Genomic DNA, 22,845 nt, shown 5'->3' on the forward strand with positions numbered 1-22,845 from the left:
ATATGAAAACCTACTTGGCAATAAACCTTGTACTATACTGAATTTGTGCCCTTGAATTACTTAATTTGTGCAGGAGGGAGGGATGCCTCTCTGTAACTGAATCAATTCCCATTTAATGTTCAGTGCATGCCAACCAGCGAGGCAGTCTGGCTCGTAGGAGAGACGATCACCATCCTCAGGCTCTGCTGCTTTTACATGGACAAAGTGAAGACGCACAGAAAGAACGGTTCCAAAAGGGCTCATCCTGAGGGGCTGAGGTTCTACCCAGAGGCATTTGCTTCTGAAGAACCCTTTTTTGAAGAAAGGGTTCTTTGTATGACCGAGAGTCCCATTAAGAATTAAGCCCATGATGATAGTGGGAGAAATGTATTTGGGTAATGTAATCAATGTTTATTTTAGGGACCCCCGGATGGGTTCTAGATGAAACCATTTGAATATAAATGGGTTCTGGGTGTAGAATCCCCTGGTTGGGTTCTTGATGAAACACACACTGAATATGGAAGGGTTCTCAGTAGAATCGCCTGGGTGGGTTCTTGGGGGAGCACTTTAATCATAAATGGGTTCTTACTAGAATCTCCTGGGTGAATTCTAGATTAAACTCTTGGAGTATGAAAGGGTTCTCTGTAGAGTTGTCTGGGTGGGTTCTAGATGAACACTTTGAAATAACAGGGTTCTCAGTATAGAATCCCCTGAACTGGTTTTGGATCTTTTAGAAATGAAAGGTAAAATCGCCTGTATGGGTTCCAGATTAAACCCTCGGAATATGTATGGGTTCTGTGTCGAATCACCTGCATGTGTTCTAAATGAAACCTTTCAAATATGAAAAGGTTCTTGGTAAAATCGCTTGGGTGGATTCTAGATGAAACCCTTTGTTTCCCAGCAGAATCCCAGATGAAACACTTCGAATATAAATACGTTCTGGGTAGAACTTCCTGTATGGGTTCTTGTGAACACCCTTGGAGGGTGGAAAGGTTCTGAAGGGGTGGAACCATTACACCAATGACGGGTTTTCTGCCTCTCATAGTGAGTTCTGGGTGGCACCTTTCAGAGATGGTTCTAGGTATTACCTTTTATGTAAGGTTCAGGGTAGGTCCCTCTGAGGGGTCCTAGCTGGAACCTTAATAGAAGGCTCTATGAGGAACCAAAAAGAGTTCTCCTATGGAAACAAGCCGCAGAACCCTATATGGTTCTAGTTGGCAACTTTATTTCTCAGAGCGCAGGCAGGCTCGGGTGCTGTTGTCCTCTTACTGTCCTGTTAATAGTCAATGATGTTGTGACAGTCCCAGTTTGTCGTGTTGTTGACATTCGTCTCTTGTTGTCTCGAGCCTGGAGGCTTCAGTGTTTGTTAAGCAGCAGAACGGCGCTCCCTCTCCTCCTCTATCTCTCACTCCTCTATCAATTACATTAACAGCTGCCTGAAGCCTCCTCGAAGCATGTTGCCCCATGTTGTGACAGGAAACCTTTGTGCTGCTACTTTATGGCCTCTTGCTACATTATTGCACCACACTGGTAATAGAGCTTACTCTCTATTCTACTCCAGGCTTTGCCCTGCGATCCAATTTGTCTTTCCAACACTGGACATTTTTTCTGGTGACAATGAAGCATTTTTATGGCCGTGCTGATGTCATCACATTTCTGTTTGTCCCTCATCTCCCGGGGCACAGCTTACAGGAAAATGAATTATACAACACAATGGAGAGGATGGATGTTCTGCAGTCAACTTGAGGCCAATTTGCCCTAACATGACTTGGCTTATGTTTCCATCGAGCTATACAGCTCAACGACCTGCCAGCATCCTTTCAGAACGATGTTTTCCTGCTTTCTCCTACTCGTGTTAATTATGTATCACCACTAAGAAGCTGGCGGAGTCATGTGGTATGTCAAGTTTACCCTTAATTGGCATAAAGGCCAGAAATAGCACATCAAGCATTCCTACGCTAATTGTTAGTCATATTCGAGCTCCTATGCATTGTATAACCAAACACCATGTGACTCCAGTGGAGAGACACGTCCTTAAATCATTCATTGATTTAAGTGAGCAGCTCAGGCAAAAATGCGTTGGACAGGCAGAACTCATGCATGCAGCCGGGGCTTTGAGCTTCCCACAGGGATTGTGGGAATCGACTGGTGTTGTACGTCTCCATGTGCATGGACGGTGTGTTGTCTGTGCATTTTAAATATTTAGTCAGATCTCATTTGTTGGAATATGTTTTACAGTAAAACATATGCTAATGCCTTAGCTATAGGTTTAAACTATATACTCACAGGTCTATGTGTACATCCCGAGTCACATAGTGTCAAAAACAACCCCTGTGTAATAACCCTATAACATGACTAACACAAAAAAGTAAATTATATTTATTATATTTAAAAAACACACTTTTTTAAAAACATGTAAATAGAATCACTGTCAAATATAAATCTAAGCACCATGTAGGCCTATATGCACACACTGTCAAATCCACCTACATCATGCATATAAAGCAACATGTTACATTAATTAATAAACTTCATTAACAGCATCCTTTGCACTTTGCATTATTGCGCAATTACAAATTACAAATTACAAACTTGTAATACTATTTGTATTTTCAAATTAATTGTTTTTTGTTATAGGATACATATCATATTTTGTATACTTATTGATATTAAAAAAGTATATATATATTTTTAACATATTTTTTTTTCTGTATATATTAGTTTGGCTAAATGTTTATCTGGTTCAATTAATTTATTTCATTTTATTGTTTTGAACTCAGATGTGCTTTTACTTTTATTGGTTTAAGTATTATTGCATCTTATTCTATTTTCAGATACAAATTCAGATTTAGACAACTTTATTTATCCCAGAGGAGCAATTCAGTTTTACAATCTACCCAAACCAAACAAAAAAACTTGTGGACAGGAACAAGCAGCACGCAGCAGCAACAGTAGAAGAAGTAGTATGTCAGAGATGTCAATACAAGGCAATACCCTGTTTGTTTGCATTTTCTTTGCATTTTTTTTTTTTTTTTCACTCAATCGTTATCATCTTTTATTGGTCTGTTTATCTTGTATTTTTCTGTTTTCAGTGCTTTTATTTATTTATTTTTTTAAGAGGTCTGACTCACATGTCTTTGTATCTTTCATTGTTTTATCATCCATCTTAATTATTATCCTACAAGGTTTTATTATTAGATTTAATGGATTTGATTCACTTTTATGGTCGGTTGCTGGTTTTGTTTTTTGCCTGCAACTTCCAACAACACTTTGTGCAGCACATTGTGCTTCCTCCTGAAACCACGTGCTATGAAAATAAAATTCTTGCGTGGTTTACCTTTGCCCAGCTTTGCTATCGTTGTTTTTTTGCTCTTTTTCTGTGTATTGGTTTTTGTTTGTCAAAAATTATGTTTTTATCCTGAAGGATTTCAGTTTTGAGGTTATTATTTTGAAGGGGTGTTGTTGCCGGCGGAAGTGGCGGATGTGCATCATGACTGGCCGTCTCACCCTGTAGCCAAACTTTCGTTTTCTTCACAAAACCTGGTGATTATGGCGACGTTTTTCGGTGAGGTTTTGTCTGTGTATTCTGGGCCGTGGAGGAAGATGAGGAGGAGCTCGATGAAAACGAAGAAGATGAAGAAATCCGCAGAGAACTGGAGGAAAAAAGGTAAATAACTTTAGCCAGCTAACGTTAGCATTGAGACAGGGAGTCAGACAGCGTGGAAATAATCACAAACGTTCAAAATCATTATGAAATTACTTTTTGATTACATCAAGTTGTATGTGGTCTTCATTTTCACGTTTCCATCTTTTGGTACCTCCCGCCACATGTTTATATAACGTTAACTTAATTAGCATCTTCCTTAGCTAGCGACATGACACATGACATTTGGGTAACATCAGTACACTGTAGCACATTACAGTGCAGTTAAAGATATAGAGATTTTAAAACATATATGTATGTACTTATTTTACAATATATTTATTCGTTTCAACTCGTGCAAAGAGGACATATTTTTTTAGAATTTAAAATTTATTTTTAATCTATTTATTCTTTTTTTATTCTTTTATTTATCTCTAATCAGTTTATTCTTTTTAGTGTGTATAAAAAAGACATAAAAGGATTAAGACATGACAAAGGCATATAAGGCAGGAGAAAAATAATAACAAAAAACAAAATAAATAAGTAACGTGATAATGGTGTAATAAAACTAATAGCAATATGATTTTTTTTTTTAAAGAAGCTGTTTATTCTTAACAAAGTGGATATGACAGAGGATTATGACGGATAATTTTACTATGTTTGCCATGAGCACCTGATACAAGGTTTTGTTTTTTTTTAACTACATTTGCTTGTAGTCTACAGAGCAGCCAGTCATCTCACTTTAAAAAATAAAAAGTAAAAGTTAAGTAGAAGTTCAAAGTATAAAATGAAAAGTACAAACACCTTTAACATTGTTTCCAATTACAGTATTTGAGCAAAGTTGCAATACTTGTTAGGGAAGTTTTTTTCTGGTTATTGCGGCAGTATTGAAGAGAATGACAAATATACCTGTGAAATAAGCCCAAAAAAATCAGATTAACATCTACTAGAGAGACCTTCATGCCAGGATGCACGAGATTTAACAAAAATATGGCGATTTCTTGAAGGCACCTGCATCCCCAGTGCAATTCAATAAACATCTTTAAATATTTGATTATGTTGAGTTGTTTTAGGGTTTTACCACAACGGTTTCTTCCATCTAACACGTCACTTTTTCATCAGGGAGGTTCATCTGCACTGGAGCCCTGAAGTCTCCGAGTCGCTGAAGTCTGGAAACAAGTTGCAGTGTTCAGACTTCATCCTCGCTGTGGGACATAACGCTGCCAGTAAGTGGCTGCCAGCAGCTTTCTGAGTCACAACTCTCCTCTTTGCTACATTACCTGTAATTAGTTCTTCTGACAGCTCAGTCAATATTACAGATCAAATTAAATTTAAATAATTCCCAAAAAGAAATTGCAACATAGAGTAATCCAGCAACGTTAGCTCTGCAGTCTTACAGACTTCCAGAAATGTTTTTACTTCTGGTAACATTATTAGCTCAACATAATAATCTCTGCAAATCAGCACACAGTTCAAGCTTACAGACGCAGTTAATATCAATAAAAGTAACGTAACTACTTCAACTTTGTTACGAACTGTTGGTTCTCGATTAATAATATCGATGATGGCTCCATTCCATTCAGTTAGCAGGATGTAAATTTAATGCAGGTTGGGGGCTTTTGGCACAAGTTTACTTACTTCCAAGGTGCATGGAGAAGGAAAAGAAGTCTAAAGACGTTAAAACTCCAGTAACTGTAATACAGTCAACCATTAATGACAGAATGGCTTCAACTAATGTTTATTTTCATCACTAAATAACTTGCTAATGATTTTCTCAAGTAATCATTTGATTGTTTTGTCTATAAAATGACAAAAATAGTGAAAAATGTCCATCACAGTTTGGTAAAGCACAAGATGATTTCTTCAAATTGCTTGTTTTGTCTGACTTACACCTCTTGTGTGTTGTTTGTTTGCGAAAACTGCTCTCCCTGGCTCTATTTTAATCAAGTTTTGCACACTTGTGCCACCTCCAGCCTATTTTAATCAGTTAGAATCACGGGCTATATACAGAGACATACAGTCTTAACTATAGTCAGTGGTCAAAATCGGGAGTGATGTCCTCAATGTAACTTTCGTCAGCAGTTAACATGGATGCAGATAAACTTACGTAAAGGTTGAGAAAATCATCGAATCTTTAAAAATGTTAATTTTCACACTCGTTATGCCAGAGTTCACTCCTGAAACCTGAATTGAGATCACTTTTCTATTGCTGCTTCCACACTTTTCAAGTAATTAAACCTTTGAACCCTCAGCAAACTGGTTCGATTTATTTCCAAAACATAAGAAAAAAAAAGAAATGACCAACTTGGCAAGGAATGTCACACTAATTGCAAGAAATTGGTAGATTTAGAAATGTATTAAAAAATAAGCTCTGGAAAATGTCCAGAAAACCATGTATATAATTATCATAATTATATATTAAAAATTATGTTACAGAATTATTATTATTATTAAAGCACTGTTTTTTTAAGTAGTTTCCTTGTTTGTTTCTACTTTGTTTTTTCTTTTCTTTTTTGTGTGCTAATTTTCAGGTAATTTTCTTGTACTTTTTGCTAATTTTGGGTCATTACCTCTCGAGTTGCTCATTCCCTTTATTTATTGGTTTCAAAGGATAAAGCAGAAAATCCTCCAAGTTAAAAAGCTATTCAGTTTTTGGTATTTTCTTGTCCAGAAAGAAAGGAATTAAAATGATTAATCAGTTACCAACAAAGTCACCACTCAATTTTATGTTGATAGATCAATCTGTTCAGTGTTTCAGCTCTTCGTGAAAATATCCACACCAGTCCCAATGTCTGCTGTGAGGATCATTTTAATGTCGGCCTGTCTTCACAGGGTTTCTGTCAGTGTACGTTCTCACCTCTGAAAACTGGGACGCGGTGGGACATGCATCCGTGTGGAACGAGCGGCCGGGCTGTAACCGGGCAAACCAGCGAGGAGTCTGCGTGTGTTTTCTACAGACACAAGGACAACCCATCAGTGAGTGACACACTGAGCAAAACAGCGTGTGTGCAGTTTGATTAATGCCACAGTAAGCACCTGTTGTAAACTCAATCATAATCTTTCAGTTTAATGAGTTAGCACTTGATCTTCTATTTAATTTGTTTGTTTATTTTCTCGTGTATAATAGCACATCATTATGGCTGTTATTGTAAAGCTACAAACAGGAGGCAAATTAGAGGAAAAACCTCAATAAATCGGAGCAATATAAGGAAAGCAGATGCGTCTGATGACAATAGAAAAATTAATCATATGAACAATAATGGTTTGTTGAAGCTGTTTATATAACCTGATACAGCTGTGTTTGCATGTTTCAAGAATAAAATGAAACCCCACTTCAGCTACAAGAGTTGGACAGTAGGCCGTGACACGAAGGATTAATGAGACGTAATCAGCCATCTCTTCCATAAACTGTCAGAATAGAGTTATAACCAGTCAGTCTGGTGAGTGCAGAGGTGTGTGTGGTTATTTTCTATTATCCTTGGTGTCGTTTGCACATGATTTAATCGAGATAAACACAGTGGATGGTTGTGCGTGAGGCGTTAGATTTATCACACACATTTCTGTTCTGCTGCCTTCAGACGGCTGCAGGGTTTTAATGAGCAGAAAGAGAAGACTTTGATACAGTATCAAGCAGCTGTGAACAACACATACTGCTACACCTATTAATGTATAAATCACTGATTTAAATGCACACTTATACCGTCGTGTACCGTATACGCCGGTGACATTTCAGGAAGTTATGAAATATTACATACAGTCCAAACCTGATGCACAGGCGTGTTCTTTGCACAAGTCTTTTTGTCAGCTGTGATTTTATGTGATTATGTACAAAGACATGCAGGATACTAAGCGATGTGACACACATCGTCTGAAATTAATATGAAATTTTACTGTTGGGCAGATGTTACAGAACCTGCAGATGCAAAAGTAACCTTAGTTTAGTTGCTTAAAGGTGCATTATGTAAGTTCAAGCCACCCTGTCCAACCGAACAGGGGAACGTATTTCACCCTTTAATTATCATTCTACTACCGTGTCCACTCAACTGCAATTTACAGTCACCAGCCACTCAAAATAAAGCTGCTGTCTTCTGATCTTCATGTGCAATGTTTGTGTATAGTTTACTTAATATCTTACTTAACTCGCGAACTGTAAGCCTATAGTTTGTGTTGTCATTAGTTACACAAAAGATATGTTTTGGTAAATAGCCAACGTTAGATGTAGCTTACCAGTCTAAAAGAAACGTTTTAATTTCAGTATCAAACTGTATCTTTTTACTCTCCAAGAGCTGTCTCCAGTGTTAGAAAGCCAAACCAATATTTACTCTAGTTTGGCTTCCTCTTGCTTTGCTTCTTTTCTTTGCCGTTGCTTCTTTCTGAGAGCTGCTTGTGATGGGGGCAACAGTCATTTTCCTGGAGCTTCTGCCATCGCTGTGTTTCTTCCACACTGACTAACTAACTGAGACTTTAACCTCCACGCTGTATCCACTGAATCTAAACTCCTACAGTGACTCACTGTCGTCTCTCAGGCCAGGACGTATTATTACAGAAGGGACAGCCCGTCCCGGCTGTTAGCAGTGGATATCTCTACAATACATTACATAAGCATCTGGGACATAATGTCAAAGATGTAACTTCTTCACACTCTGTTGACAGGGTTAGTTTATTTTTTAAACTAAAATTATGTCCAGATCTTACATAAAGCACCTTTAAGTTTGCACTACTTACGGTCTCACAATCCAGTTTGAGTTTTATAGTATTTATTGTCTCATCGTATGGTTACATTTTTAATACTTTTCTTGAATTTTTTGTGTCCAAGCCATGTGAAACCCTGCTGTCCACTGTATATTGGTTGCCTGTGGTTAATGTATTTTTATGTGCTGAATGTCATGCAGATGCTTCGAGCACTTAAAAGCCATGTGTGAGGCATGTCACACGTCTGATGATGCAGCTGTGCCGTCGTCATGTTTAATTCACGCTGATTTAAAATGACGGCTCTGAAGCACGGAGATTTGGTTTTGTTAAGTGCCTGTTCCCTCGACTCCTCTCTCACCGTGTCTCTCGTTCTTGCCTCCCCCACTCGCATCTCAGGTGAAAGAGAGCGAGGAGAAGGAGAAGCGAGTAGAGGAAAGGAATCAAGGATGTACAAAATAAGAAAATGAACATGTTTTCCCTTTTAATTTATGATCCATCAAGTGACACTGGTATGTTTCCAACAGGGTTAAGCATGTCTTAAATCCACGAATGTTGCATTAAATGTCTCTTGTGCCGCTTTTCTTGAAGGTTTTGATATGCCAAGTGACTTGCTACATTGCAGAAGACCAGCTTTTCCAGTGGACAGAAAAGGTATTACATAGCAAAATCAGTCAGATGGGACTGTGATGAAATTGTGTTGTTATAGGAGAAATTTGGGGTGTTTTGGGGGTAATCAACATGGTGAAGGTGATGTTGTGTCTCTCTGTCCCTTGTAGGTGTTCGACTGTCTGCAGCACAGACAGCTGAATGTGACTCTGCTGTCAGAGAGCTCTGTGTCTGAGTACAAGGCGGCCGACTATGTGTGCTGCAGCTCCGCTCCCTTCCTGCGCTCTCTCCACACCAGTGCTTTCAGTGGTCGGCCTGTGTGCCAGTCACTGGAGCAGCCAAACATAGTCACAGGACTTCCAGCCGCAGGTATTTTCACTCTTAAACATTCTCTAATTCAAGTGTCTGAAAACCCACATTAGCACCAGCTTTTCCTCTTGTCTTCGCTCATGTTTGAGAGAACACATCCAGCACATCCAAGCTGCACGACTTTGCTTTTCTTTTTTTAGTAATGCATCTTTAGATTCGGAGAAAGACGGTTTTCCTCTTGCAGATGAAAAGTGAAGCATTCACCTTAAACCCTTGCCAAAAAAAAGAAAAGAAAAAAATCAATCGTCCACCTCTCGTGAAACTGTGCTCTCGGTCGACCTTTTCTTTTAGCTTTATAAAGAGGCATTCTGGTGTCAGGTGTGGTGTCGTACATCAGAGTGCTGCTGACTCTAGAAAATGAGTTAATGTTGATAAGTTGTGCAGTTAGGCGCACTTTGCTAAATGTTAAACGTTTTAACCACAAAAGAATTCACAATCAACGAATAAACAATACAAAGGCGAAGTCAAATGACCAGACCTTAATATTTCTGTGCGTGATTGTCTTCTTTTTAATGTTACTAGTAAAAGTTCCAGTTTAGATTAATAACCTTAATTAATAACCTCGATGAATATGGCGATGTTTCTTCTTTCCTGGCAAAAGTTAAAGGGATATAAAAATTTTCAGACTGCTTTTTCAACCTGCCACAAAATGTATCCCCTCTCGATACGCTCTGTTTACTATCAAGTATTTTATTTTGTGCATACATGAGGTAATTGTCAGAAACCAGAAGAGGTTTATATCTTTCACATAAATTGTCCTTTTATTCACATTTTTGTGGCGAGGATGGAAAATAGAGGCTCTGCTGAGTTAACAACCAGTAAAGGAACCCCCAAACCTCAGCCACAAACTCTACGGCCTTTGCACACATGACCGTGTTTCGACCTCGTGCAGCAACATTATAATTAAATATGCAGATGACATGACCGTCCTTGGTCTCATCAAAGAGGGGGGCGAGTCATCATGGGTACCGATACCCGTTATTAAACAAGTCCTTGGGCCAAATTATTACAGACCATAGTGTTGATAAGCTCCGTTGTTAAAGGTTCTGCTGTCAGCGTTGGAGAAATCAAGAAAATATATTTCTTGTTTATTTAGGATACATAAATGTTATAGTTTACAGTTTCTGTCTCATAAGATGAAGACATTCGTCTATGAAGCATTTTTGCTCTTCTGTGTGTCGGAGCCTGGCTGCCTGCTGCGTGTGCGAGGGGAAGCGTCAGCTCTGTTCTTCCTTTGTTCTCATGTAACATTGTGGGAACGTTTTATAAAAGAACGATCAATGATGTGTCACCTCTCAACATCACCAAAACATCCGCAGAATGTTGCAGTTATAACGTAACGTCTTAGTTAGCATTTACTTCTTTCTTCAAGGAACATTATTTGAAATGATAAACATCCGTAAAACATTCTTTGAACATCAGATCAAAATGTTTTCTTTAAAGCATTATTACAGCTTGTAGCTGTCAGCCAATGTTGTGGGAACGTTCTCTGCTTGCTGGGGACTAACTTACCCGTCAGCCCTAAAAAAAGTCCTAAAAAAAGGACTCAAAACTGCAGAGAGAATCTGACCTCCTCTCTCTGAATGCACACACAACGCTGCAGGAGGAAAGCACAGAGCATCCTCAGTGACCGACTCCACCCACATCTCTCTCTGCTCAGGTGGATGCAACCTGAGACACCGCAGGCCGGAGAGCGTCAACACCCACGGGGCACGCTCTCATAACAGCTTTTTTTCAGCCAGTCAGACTGCTTGTAAGGACGTTAAGGCTGGACGGAAACAGCTCACCCTCCGCCTCATTCACACTTAACACCTCGAAACACTGATGCACTTACAGACTGTTATTCTCTCTTTAACTACCTCACTCTCCAGGACCGGCTTATCTCTGTCATACAGAGTCTTTTTCTCCAGTTCATTGTCCTGTGCAATAATGCAGCCTGAAAAAATTTGTATCCCACTATAACTTCTGCTGGAAAAGCAGAAACTTCTTAATATTCAGGTAAAGTAGGGTTAAGTTGCATGACCTGAAGTATACGCACAGGTAGAGGCTGTTGGTAACAACACAGAGCGGGCTGCAGAAAGACGAAAGCACGGAGACTCAACTCGCTAAATGACAAGAGGCCAGCGGCCAGTTGCATTAGCCCCTTACATTTTTCTAGAATTTTAGGTAATTTCTATGATTTTAGGACATTTTCAGCATTTTAGGATGTTTCTAGGATTCAAGGACATTCCTGGGATTTTAGGACATATCCAGGATTTTAGGGCATTTTTAGGATTCTAGGATGTTTCTAGAATTCTAGGATTTTTCTAGGATTTTGGGACATTACTAGGATATTAGGACATTTTTTAAGGTTTTGGGACATATCTCACATTGTAGAAAATTTGGGATTTTAGGACATTTCTAGGATTTTAGGACATTTCTAGGCTTTTGGGACATTTCTGTGATTTTGGATGTGTCAAGAAGTTTTTTTTTAGGTTTCTTGGATTTTAGGATGTTTCTAGAAAAAAAATGGGAAGTTTTTTAGGATTTTAGGACATTATCAGGATTTTGGGACACTTCTAAGATTTTAGGACGTGTCTCGGATTGTAGGAATTTTTTTTTAGGATTTTAGGACATTTCTAGGCTTTTGGGATGTTTCTATGATTTTTAGATGTGTCAAGAATTTTTTTTGATGTTCCTAGGATTTGGGGACATTTCTTGTATTTAAGGACATTTCTCAGATTTTGAGGCATTTCTATGATATTTAGTCATTACAGGCTTTGCTAGGACCTCTCTTGGGAGTTCAGGGCACTTTTTTTTTGATAAACAAGCTCTATTTTGATGCTGTTTTATGCACTCTGGCACCCTATGCAAACTAAAAGTCCAAAAACATTTCCCTGTGTGAGTCAGGTTATTTTTTATTGCAAATTACAAAATGGTTGTGGGCCACCTGGCACCTTTTCTGGGCCCAGATTTCGTTTGGTCGAGTATCACTGCTCTATCAGCTTATTCTCTTTAGTGTCTAAATGTCTAGAAAAGACTCTGCAGACCTTCTTCTCACTGTAATCACTGCCCTCAATGAGTTAATGAACCGAAACGCTGGCCGGTAGTCTGGAAAGTCACATAATGTTACCAGGATGTAAATTGTTTGGCCAATAAATCCAGCTTACTTTGGTTTGATTCTCTACTTTTCTCAAGTGTCCTTGAGCGAGACACTATCTCAAATTGCTTCTGATGTGTGTATGTGGGGAAAAAGTTGCTTTGGACAGAAGCATCTGCCAACTCAATGAAATGTGGTGCCATTAGTGCTCCTCTCCACTCACGGAGCTCACATCGTCTTTCATCCTGATTTGGTCATTTTGGTGCCGCTGCACTTACAGACTCTGAAAGTCTTCAGCCCATCTGTTTCATATTCTAGTCGTCGGATAACCTTGCATTCTTCTTCTTCAGTACTGAACCACTGCGAGGTCCACCACATCGCCTCAGTTGTTTACCAGTGTTACAGTGATGTCATTGGCCCTGACTCTGTCACCATGGAGACCTTCAAGCCTGCACTTACAAAGCTTGGCAAGTCCATACAGGTGAGCAGCTTTTCTTTTCATATCTGAAGTAGCTTTTAAAGGTCAGAGTAAAACTGAACAACATCTGAAGAGTTTCTCTTCTTCTCCTTATTTTTAACATTTTGTACTCTGGCTTTTCTTTCTGTTTTTGTCCTCAGTTGGACCCGTCTCCCAGCACAGATGTCCTCCGCAAATTTGTCAGAACCACCAACATTCAGAGTAACCTTTATATCTGAAAATGGTCCTTGTTGCACACTGTGAAGTGCATTGTAATTCTATTTCCTTGTGGTAAAATACTGTCATTTTTTAATAAACAGATTAAGTAAAGAAAACCTTTGAATGAATGTCAGTAATTTAATGATTTACTTAATCAGGGCCCAAGCATTTTCAGTGCCAGGGCCCAACAGTCACTGGCACTGAAAAATACAAGGTACCTATTGTTTTTTAGAGATTTTTTTTCTGCTGTGCAATCCGTTTTTTAAGGGTTTCAAGAAATTTGGCATGTGCATCAGAACTGGCAAAAATGATCTGCAGTGACTGGGCTCGGGTGTGGCCAGCGGGCTCGAAAGCACCCGTAAATGCACCGATTGGGATAAAGTTCCTTTGATGTTCACAAAATTTACTCTCATTCTGAAGATTAAAAATTTGATTTTTTTTTTCACAATGTCATCTTGGGTTTTGTGGGGTTGGTATGTTCTCCCTTTGTCAGAGTGGGTTTTCCTCCCACAGTCCAAAAATGTGCAGGTTAGAGATCTCTAAATTGGCTGAAGGTGTGAGTGTGTATTGTTATGTGTCAGCCTTGTGATAGTGTAGCGACCTGTGTGGGATGTGCTCTGCCTCCTCATTTCAACTGGGACAGGCTCCAGACCCCCCCTGCGACCCCTAACAGGATAAGTGACTACGGAAAATGCATGAATCCCCAGTGTCCAGTCTGCTTTGCACACAGTGATGGTATTACCACAACAATGAATCTGGAGCTGGACAGTAAAGCTGAAACAATGCAATGTGACATTGAAGAGATCCTAAAAACATCACAGAGCCTGAGAAAATACAACAATTTGTCTTATCATATTCTGCTTACAAGAGGAACTGGCAGTGGTGTGGAAACTGTATCCTGATCCCTGCCTCGAGTAAAAGTAGCAATGCCATGGTGTAGAAATACTTTGTCAACAAATAAAAATTATGCATACAGACATATTTGCATCAAAATACCAAAAGTAAAAGGACTCATTATGCAAAATGTCCCATTTTATAATAATGTGTTAATGTGTATTGTTATAATTTTGCAGCTGGTAGATGTTTAATAAATAAATAAATAGATAAACATACATATAAACATATATATAATAGCTTATCTTTATCCATAATAATACACAATTATTTATTGATTATATTTTGTATGATTAAAATGAAAGATTTATATAGCAGTTTTAAGAACAAAGTTACTTTGACAAAACAAAGTAGATGCAAGATACCCCAATAGCAATATGAGAATAGAAACCAAAAAAACCTAGCAAATTAATGCAAGACACAATGATGGTCAAATTAAGAGATCAGATGCAAGAACATATTAGAAAGAAGACAGATGATAATGATACACATAAAAACCATCAAATAAAATGACATAGCATTAAAAGTAAATGCAATAAAAATAACAATAAAAGTTAATAATAATAACAATGATAATAATAATAATAATAATAATACAATGGTTTTATTATTCATTAAATAATAATAACAATAATAATAATAATAATAATTATTATTTATTATTAGTATCATGACAGAATAAAAAGATAAATAAAAAGTTACCCAAAAAATGCAGTGGATTATGAAGTACAATATTTTAATCTGAGCTCTATTGAAGCAGAAGTATAAAGTGGCAGAAAATTTAAATTACACCTATTTAAAATACTTGAATAGATGTCCTTTTTTATTATACACCACTGGGAGCTGTCGTGATTGGCATAGTTGAAGCAGATTTCCACCTGCTGTTTTGAGCAATAATGTTATATATAATTATGTACAATGATATTTAATAATATTGTGTGTTTTTATTTTCAGTTCTTTCAGTGCTTGCTGAATATATTCTCAGTGTCTCCTCCTGTCCAGATGGGGGCAGTACTGCGTCACTGAGCTGTTTATCAAACGCCGGAAACTAAAAGAAGATAAAGTGAGCGAAACTCAAACAAACCTGCTGGCGTTTACCAACTTTTGTCAAATGTTAGACGTGTTTTTCTTTATTTTTTCGTCCAAACAGTCATTAAATATCGTGAATTTCACAGTCGATAAAACAGCTAACAACGTTACGTCAATATTAATGTATGACGACGCCAACCGTGAAGATCAGTGAGTTAGCAGCTTGGCTAACGAGGCTAACGGTGCTGATATGAGTGCCAACCGGCGGATAACGTCGACGAGCTGCAGGTGCAAAGCTTCAGTCAACCGGAGAAAGGAGCACCCAGCCCACAGAGGAGCCAGCAAGGTCCTGGCCGAGAGGAACCAGGCGGTGGTGGCTGTGGGAGCCTGGGTGGAGGGCGGGCAAGACATCCAGGAGCACCCGTCTGTGAGTTTGGCTTTTGACGCTAATAAACAAAACTAGCTTGTTTGTTTCCAGTAGGGGATCTGCAGATTATCGGCTTGTCCGATTATTGCGGCCGATATTTGGCATTTTACGGATGATCTGTGTCTGTATTTTATTTTATTGATTTGCGATAAAATTAATTAAAAAGTGTAAAGAAAGTGTCAGCATGGAAGGAACTTTTGATTTATAAAACCCCAGGGAGCTATTTTGATTCATTCTTTTTTTTTTATTTAATTTTTATTTGACTTTATAAAAAAGTTACCAGGAACTTGCTGTATATGATGTTGAACGTTTCAGTTTTTATTAAACTTGTTAAAGGCATTTAAACAAACTTTAGGTTGTGTTTTTTACATGTTATACTAGAGCGTTTTTCGATATGCAATACTATGACTTTTTTAGGCATTAAAAAACAAGTTTTTGGGGGCTTTTTTTCGACATGCTACATTTTGAGTATTATTATTTTTTTATTATTTAAATTCTCACTTGACTTTTTTAAATAATTGCTGGGAACTTGCTGTATACGATGTTGAAAGTTTCAATTTTGATTAAACATTTGCTAAATGCATTTTAACAAAGTTTTGTTTTGGAGTTTGTTATATGTCAAATTCTAAATATTGACATACAATAATCGAATTCAGCTGTCAAAAACCAATATCGGTCGACCCCTAATTCAAGTTAACCCTTAGTTTTTTGTTGACGCTTTTCTTTCAATTTGATTGGGGAACCACAGACCACAGTTTTTATGTGTTAAAATGATAAAAAGAAAATTGATTAAGTTGCAAAGAAAATTAAAACTCAACAAGGGACTGTTCTTTATTAATGAGAGGGGAGGGGATGGTGCAAAAAAAGAGTGATTCGTTTTCACTGAATTGATAGATTTATTGAATGATTGTGGCAGTTTTGATCGCAGATATCGGACTGTTAAAAATTCTCCATGAGTCCTATATTTTACTGAAGTCATCGAAACAGTCTTCGCATGTCTTTGTTTTAGACTCTGGCTCTGCTAACTGAAGAGATCCAGGAAGAAAAGAGGAGGGAGAATGAAGAGAGCCTTCAACGATTTCAGGATGAAGTACGCCATCGTGTGGCGCAGCAAGCTCAAGTCAGCAAGAAGCGACAGCAGCCTCAGGCAGACTCACTGGTAAACATTACATTATTGTGACTGACATGGATTTATTGATACAAAATACAAAATCAGTAAGGGTCGAGGGCTGATTTGGGTAAAGTGAGCTCCGAGCGGCTTCATTTTCACATGCATTTAAGTATTTTTAACATTGGATATAATGTTTTTTTCCAATTAATTGATAAAACAATTAGTCTGCAGTGTGTAAGAAAATAGGAAAAAAAATCCCATCACTATCTCACAGTTCTTTGAACTGCTTTATTTGACCAATGGTCCAAAAACTTAAAGATATTCAGTTTACAATTATTATTGCCTACTTATTATAAAAGTGGATTATATTTTTGTCCTTTGAGTTACTGATCATTGAATTGACCAAATTAAATATTCTTTTGGCACTACACGATTATGATGATGCATGACTCTGCTGTTGCCCCTGCCTTTTTGACCTCTTCATCGTAAAACAATGTGTTTATGTCCAGATTAAACCTGACAGGAGATTCCCACAGCAGCAGTATCAGGCCTGGACCCATCATGTGTCCGCTGGTGAGAGGCCGATGTCTGCGGGAAGTGCTGCGCAGCAGAGGGTGATAGAGAGGAGCTCTGAGGAGGTGAGAGGGCATTATATTATTCAATATTTAACATTTTGGCAAAGTAATCTCATGGTTTATTTACTGTTTTGATATGTTCACTTTCCATTAAACTGTGAGGAAAAGATACCTGTTTCTTTATGTTTTTGGTGTTACCTACATAAATCAATATAACAACATGCACTTATTTGTCAAAAGTATATGGACACATACTTTTGTTTGCTTCAGATTTGGGGCTGTTTTTTATGCTTTAGTCAAGGCTGCTTGGCTCCAAAAAAGGGAAAGTTTAACTTTACTTATACTTTACCTGCAATTTTCTGTCTGGAAATAAAAATGCCCCAGTGCATAAAGCCAGGTACATAATGAAATGTTTTTACTTTGGTGTTGAAGAACTTGATTTGCCGGCATCCAGCACCTCTGGGATAAACTGGAAAGTCACTCTTTCACCTCACTAATGCTCTTGTGTCTGAATGGGAGCAGCCAGGTTCAAAAATATTGTGAGAAAACTGAAACCAGACAAGTGGGGGCTGTTATTGCAGCAGATAAATGGCTTTGATTATAGTGCGACATGTTAAGTCATCACAATTAGCTGGATGTTCAGCCAATAATCAACGAGAAATGTCAGGTCACAAAAAGCAAAGAGAAGTGTCTTTACTGCATAGGTTGTCCACCAGAGAGCACTGGTGAAGAATTCAGCTTTAAAATGTCCCACTCAATACATATCATGGTCACAAATTCAAGAGATTCTCATTTTTTAAACAAAGTGTTTGATTATTTTGTGTTGGGATGTTAAATATAGATTTTTTTATTATCAAATCCTTTGAACTTTCAAAATCAATAATGGCATTGGCCTCAAAATCCCAGTATTTGTCAGGCTCTTTAACTGTGGAGGATCAAAGTCAGCTCAGGCGGCCAGAGACTTTTATCTCCTATCATCCCTTTTGTAATGTAGTGTCGGTCCTATGTTGCCCTTATTTCTTCAAATCAATGGTGTGTGGTGTTTTTGGCAGGCAGGATGATTAGATTGTTTCCTTGTGTGAGTGACAGAATAATGTGACAGTGATTAATCTGGAAGAGGATCTATTTCCACTGTTTTCCAGCCTAACGGAGGCATGAGGCAGGTCAGACTCAGACTGGCTTCCTGTCGGATGATCCCACACGGGGAAACGAAGTCAGATCTTCCTGGAGGCGAATGGAACATCTCTCCAACCAGACATGTGAGCGTCTGTGTGTCACACTTGTTCCTCTTTTTAGAAACACATTGTTCCTACACTTGTGAGTGAAATAAAAATCCTTTGCACCCATCAGGGAGCTGGATCTCACGTGCTGAGAGGAGAGCAGGAGGAAGAGGAGGATGTTCAGGCAGAGGAAGAAGAGGAAGAGGGAGATGATTATCTCTTCACCAGTCAACATGAATGTCCCCTCGTTCAGCAGAAGGTTAATAAATACCCACAGTGCAGCTGTGGCACCTTTTGTTATGGTTGAGTCTGTGTGCCATGCTGATGACTTTCTAAATGCAAATTTTAAGTTTCATCTAGGATGCCTGACGGTCGTAATTTGAGATTCAAAATGTTAACGCCCAATTTTCTTTACAGAGCAATAAAATATCAAACATATTAAAAGATAGAGACTTACAATAAAAGAGTAAAGAGAAAAGGTATAAAAGCTAAAAATAATTATGAAATAATTTATTTTTAAAAAATACACTGTTAAAAGTAGCAAAAGTGGAGCCAAGAGGTGCAAAGATTAAAAGTATTATTTTAAAGGATTTAAAATCAAGTTTAAAATGATTTTGCAGTCATTACAGAGTGGAGAGGACTGTGTTTAAAAAGGAAAGTTTTTAGCTTTGTTTAAAAGTGGTTGTGGCTTTAAAAGTTGTGGCTTGTTTAACATCATCAATAGTCCAATACAAATACATACAATACAATATACATAACACAACATATGATGCACATCTCCCACACTGACACCATAAATCATGGAAAAATAAAAAAAATGCTATCTGAGGCTCTAATTTTCTGTTCCTTTGAGATGACCCTCACTTTAAACAAGTGCTGAAGGTCATTTAGGGTAACACCATTAATCTTATGACACAGCTAGACAACTTTTTCCACTTTGTTCCTATTTTTAAGACTGCCTAACCAGCAAAACGTGATGCGACATCTAGATGCTGTCTTATAAACATTTGCATCCATTACTGTCTCAGCCAACACCGATGCAGATAGTTTTTATTTATTGCACTGTATGTCAGGTAGGGATTTTCACCCCAAACATGGCTCTAATGCTAATCTTTTCTGTCCATAAACCAAATCTGAAGTATTTTGATAAGATAATGGATAATGTTGATGATATTCTATATTTCAGTTGTTATCAACAAATCCCATGAAAAGTCAAGAACCAACAATACCTTAGTCTGTCTCACCTGGGGTCACTCCTCAAAAAGCCAGTTGGATTTTAAAATTTGGACTATTGCAGAAAATAAGCTCCGTTGCAAACAAAAGTTTATAATACTTACACTTTTTTTCGGCAAGATTATCTTCACAATTAAACTCGACTTTAGGATTTTTGAGGCAAAAGTGTAGCTGACAGAGGTAAAAAGCGAGGGTCAGGCTTTAAATAAACCACACCACACTACAACGAGGCTGTAACAGTGTTTGGTATGATAACATTCTCTAGTCTCATTTTGCTACAGTAATGGTCTTTTTTTAAGAACAAGTAAAAGCTCGTAGAACAAAACAAGAAAATCTCAACTTATGTTAACCACAGACCTTATTTAAGGCTTTTAACAACCACTGACTTAGAGATGAGGGAACTGGAGGTCCAAAAACGCTTACTCGCCCCTGAGTTTAGGACTCATTCCTGCAGCACTCTATTAGTTCCTAATGAAGATTTAATTTGCTGAAACAGCTGGACTGTTATTTTTAGTAAATATACAAACAGGAGGATATTTCTCATCCACGGGTTAAATGTTTCGGTGAGTATTTACAGCGGCAGGATGGTGTATGTTGGATTTTCTTCAAATAAACTACAGTTTGTTTTCATGGTAATGAAGAAACGTCATAGTGCAACAGTGCTCTAATGTTTTTGTACAACAAAAGCGCTCTATGATTCAGAGGAACAGGAAACATCAGAGTTTGAACACACTGTAAAAAGAAACTTTTTGTTTTAACTTAAAAAGGTTTGTGTCCAAGCTGCCTTAAATGTTTAGTATTTGAGAATAGAAGTTGAATTATTAAAAACTTCTGTCTGCTCAAAATCAGTAAACTTTGAAGGCAGCACTGACACAAGCTTTCTTTTAAGTTAAAACAATTAGTGTCTTTTTACGGTGAACATAGAACTTGTTAAAAGAATCAGTTCTTTTATGGGATTTGTTAACAATAACAAAAATAAAGAATATCATCAGACTTCTCCCATAACATTTGTATTGAGAATGTGGCGAGCTTGAAGATATACAAAACATATTTATTTAGCTGTGTGAATTAGCTGTTGGCTTCTTGGTACATTCATACTGATTGAAGCTAGTCATTATCAAAACCTGTTTTTCAGACTGAGAGAATATAGAGAAATACTGTCTATTCTGGCTGTGTATGTGTTTCAGGTCAGCGGACCTGTGTTTTGGGATACTGACAAATCACAGCCTGATCCTGGTTTCAAGTCCAGCCTCAGAGTCCCGCAGGTCCTGTGGCCTCTGACTGACCAAGAAGAACTGAAAAGACAGGTAGACGTCAGACATGCGCATCAAGCTTTGACTGTACGTGTTCAAATTATGTCCTGACAGATTGGGTGTTACAGACAGCATGTCTCTCCCTGCAGCGTCAGTCTCAGTTCCTGATGCACCGCCGGCGATACATGAGCATTGAGAGAGAGCAAGTGAAGGAGAACAAGCAGAACAGGAAACACCTGAAGAGGACGGCAAGGTGACGAAAACCGCATAGTTTCTCTCGCGTCACTTGAATGATCAGTGTTTTTAGAGCATCAAACACTCTGCATCTTTGAAACATGGCCGTTAAATGTTCATATGAATAAGCTGATAACAAGTATTCGCAGCAGAAAAAAAATCCTATTTCCTAATATTTCCTACATTTCCATATTTTACCAAAATATGGCTCAACGTTCCACCTTTGTGTACAACGTGCAGATTGATTAATCTACTGGCATCTTAGTTAAGCCTTGATCTCAATGAAGATCTCTCAAATGCCTGCTTTCACTGAAGGATCAAAGCAGAGAAAGAGCAGGTTCGTCTGGAGGAGGAGAGAAAGCTGGAGAGAGCTCGGCAGCTGGCGGAGGTCAAACAGAAGCTGGAGGAGAGAGAGCTGCTGATTCTGGAGCGACTGAAGCTGGAGGAGGAGGAGAGAGATGAAGAGCTGCTGAGGAGGAGAAGACAGGAGAAAGGGAAAGTAGCCACAAGGTAATATATGTAATTGAATATAAAGAGCACAAAATGTATAAAAGGTGCAATAGAGGAATAGTGCAGATGTGCAGAAGTTGGAGTTACAGTGCAAATATCTAGAGTCAAAATAGTCGGTGAGCAGCTTGAATCACAGACCACCTGGTCCACATGCTCTGAACTACACATGCACTCTTAAAAACAAATGTTAAGCACCATCCTTAAGCTGAAGCTGCCCTGATAAACAGTCTGACTGTGGCTCTCTGCAGGTTCATCGAGGCTCTGAGAGCTCAGATGAAGGAGCGACTGTCTCAGGAGAAGCTCGAGCCGCCTCCTCTCTGCTGCTGCGCGTCCTCGTTCTGGGACTCTCACCCGGACACCTGCGCCAACAACTGTGTCTTCTACAACAATCCCAAAGGTACTCGCTCGTACACACACCTGTCTCATATACCGCTGCTGAACTTTAGCGGAAATAAATATGAAAACATCAGAAACACTGAAAATCATTTATCTCCACAGCATATGCGAAGGCGTTACATTCAACAATGGTGAGTTTGGAATTACAGTAAAGGATGCTGATGCGCTGAAACAGACTCCTCGCTGTCTGTTTAAAGGAACAATCCAACATTTTGGATTATACAACGCAAGATGTCAAACCAAGAGGCCGATGAGGTTGATGGCTCATTCAGTGTCACATCAGGTTGAGGTTTTCGTTATGTTTTAGATTTTATTCAAACTTTATGTCTGTTATATTTCACACCAAAAAAAACCCCAAACATTACAGTTACATAAGGTTTTAATAATATCTAAAATGTAAACATAAGCAGCCATCTGATTTGACACACGTAACCCTGACCAGTTAAATCACTGTTTATCCGGAGTTTTAGGATGCGATTAACCCCCAGACTGAAATATCTCAACAAATATGAGCCGGATTATCACATTTTTTCAAAACACGTTTTCCTAAAAATGAATCCAGTTGACTCTGATGATCCAGTATCTCAACAACTGCAAGATGGATTGGCGCAATATTTTGTAAAGACGTTGATGGCACCTACAGTAGATTATGTATCCTAAAGACTTTGATGATCGTCAGACTTTGTCCCTAGTGGCATCATCAGGTCGAAACTGTGCAAAGTAGGGTGATATTATCAAAAAACTAGGGATAAATGTCCAGAAAATTTGATTGATAAATATTTACAGTTATTCTACAAAATAAAACATTTTTCCAATACATTTTTCCTTTTTTCTAATGTCATTTTCTTGCATATGTTTTTGTTTTTTGTGTTTCTTTGTGTCACTTATTTCCAGTTAATTTTCTTGTAACTTTTTGTAA

The 22,845-nt window shown here is 38.1% G+C and overlaps 2 protein-coding genes across 2 annotated transcripts; both read left to right on the forward strand.

The window, feature by feature from the left end:
• Positions 1–3,463: 3,463 nt before the first annotated feature.
• On the forward strand, positions 3,464–13,070 carry psmg1 (proteasome (prosome, macropain) assembly chaperone 1). Its single transcript, XM_042499640.1, is given in 9 exon segments — positions 3,464–3,565; positions 3,568–3,646; positions 4,745–4,848; positions 6,455–6,548; positions 6,550–6,598; positions 8,903–8,965; positions 9,091–9,289; positions 12,719–12,849; positions 12,987–13,070. Coding segments are annotated over 9 exon segments (834 nt in total). The 5' UTR covers positions 3,464–3,528; the 3' UTR covers positions 13,065–13,070.
• Positions 13,071–14,992: 1,922 nt separating this feature from the next.
• Positions 14,993–22,678, forward strand: ccdc15 (coiled-coil domain containing 15). Its single transcript, XM_042499462.1, has 10 exons — positions 14,993–15,394; positions 16,404–16,553; positions 17,015–17,143; positions 18,223–18,339; positions 18,431–18,559; positions 20,721–20,840; positions 20,936–21,039; positions 21,336–21,530; positions 21,779–21,927; positions 22,029–22,678. Exons 1-10 carry the CDS (start codon positions 15,218–15,220, stop codon positions 22,076–22,078), a joined length of 1,320 nt encoding a protein of 439 aa, XP_042355396.1. The 5' UTR covers positions 14,993–15,217; the 3' UTR covers positions 22,079–22,678.
• Positions 22,679–22,845: the final 167 nt, after the last annotated feature.

Source organism: Plectropomus leopardus, chromosome 13 (genome assembly GCF_008729295.1).
Source record: "Plectropomus leopardus isolate mb chromosome 13, YSFRI_Pleo_2.0, whole genome shotgun sequence".
Taxonomy (NCBI): Eukaryota; Metazoa; Chordata; class Actinopteri; order Perciformes; family Serranidae; genus Plectropomus; species Plectropomus leopardus.

Bases quoted from the DNA above. Each gene is read 5' to 3' on its own strand.
- ccdc15 (XM_042499462.1), top strand. From the start codon at position 15,218: ATGAGTGCCAACCGGCGGATAACGTCGACGAGCTGCAGGTGCAAAGCT. The intron at 21,531-21,778 runs GTAATATATGTA...GGCTCTCTGCAG, and splicing joins AAAGGGAAAGTAGCCACAAG to GTTCATCGAGGCTCTGAGAG. The intron at 21,928-22,028 runs GTACTCGCTCGT...TTATCTCCACAG, and splicing joins CTTCTACAACAATCCCAAAG to CATATGCGAAGGCGTTACAT.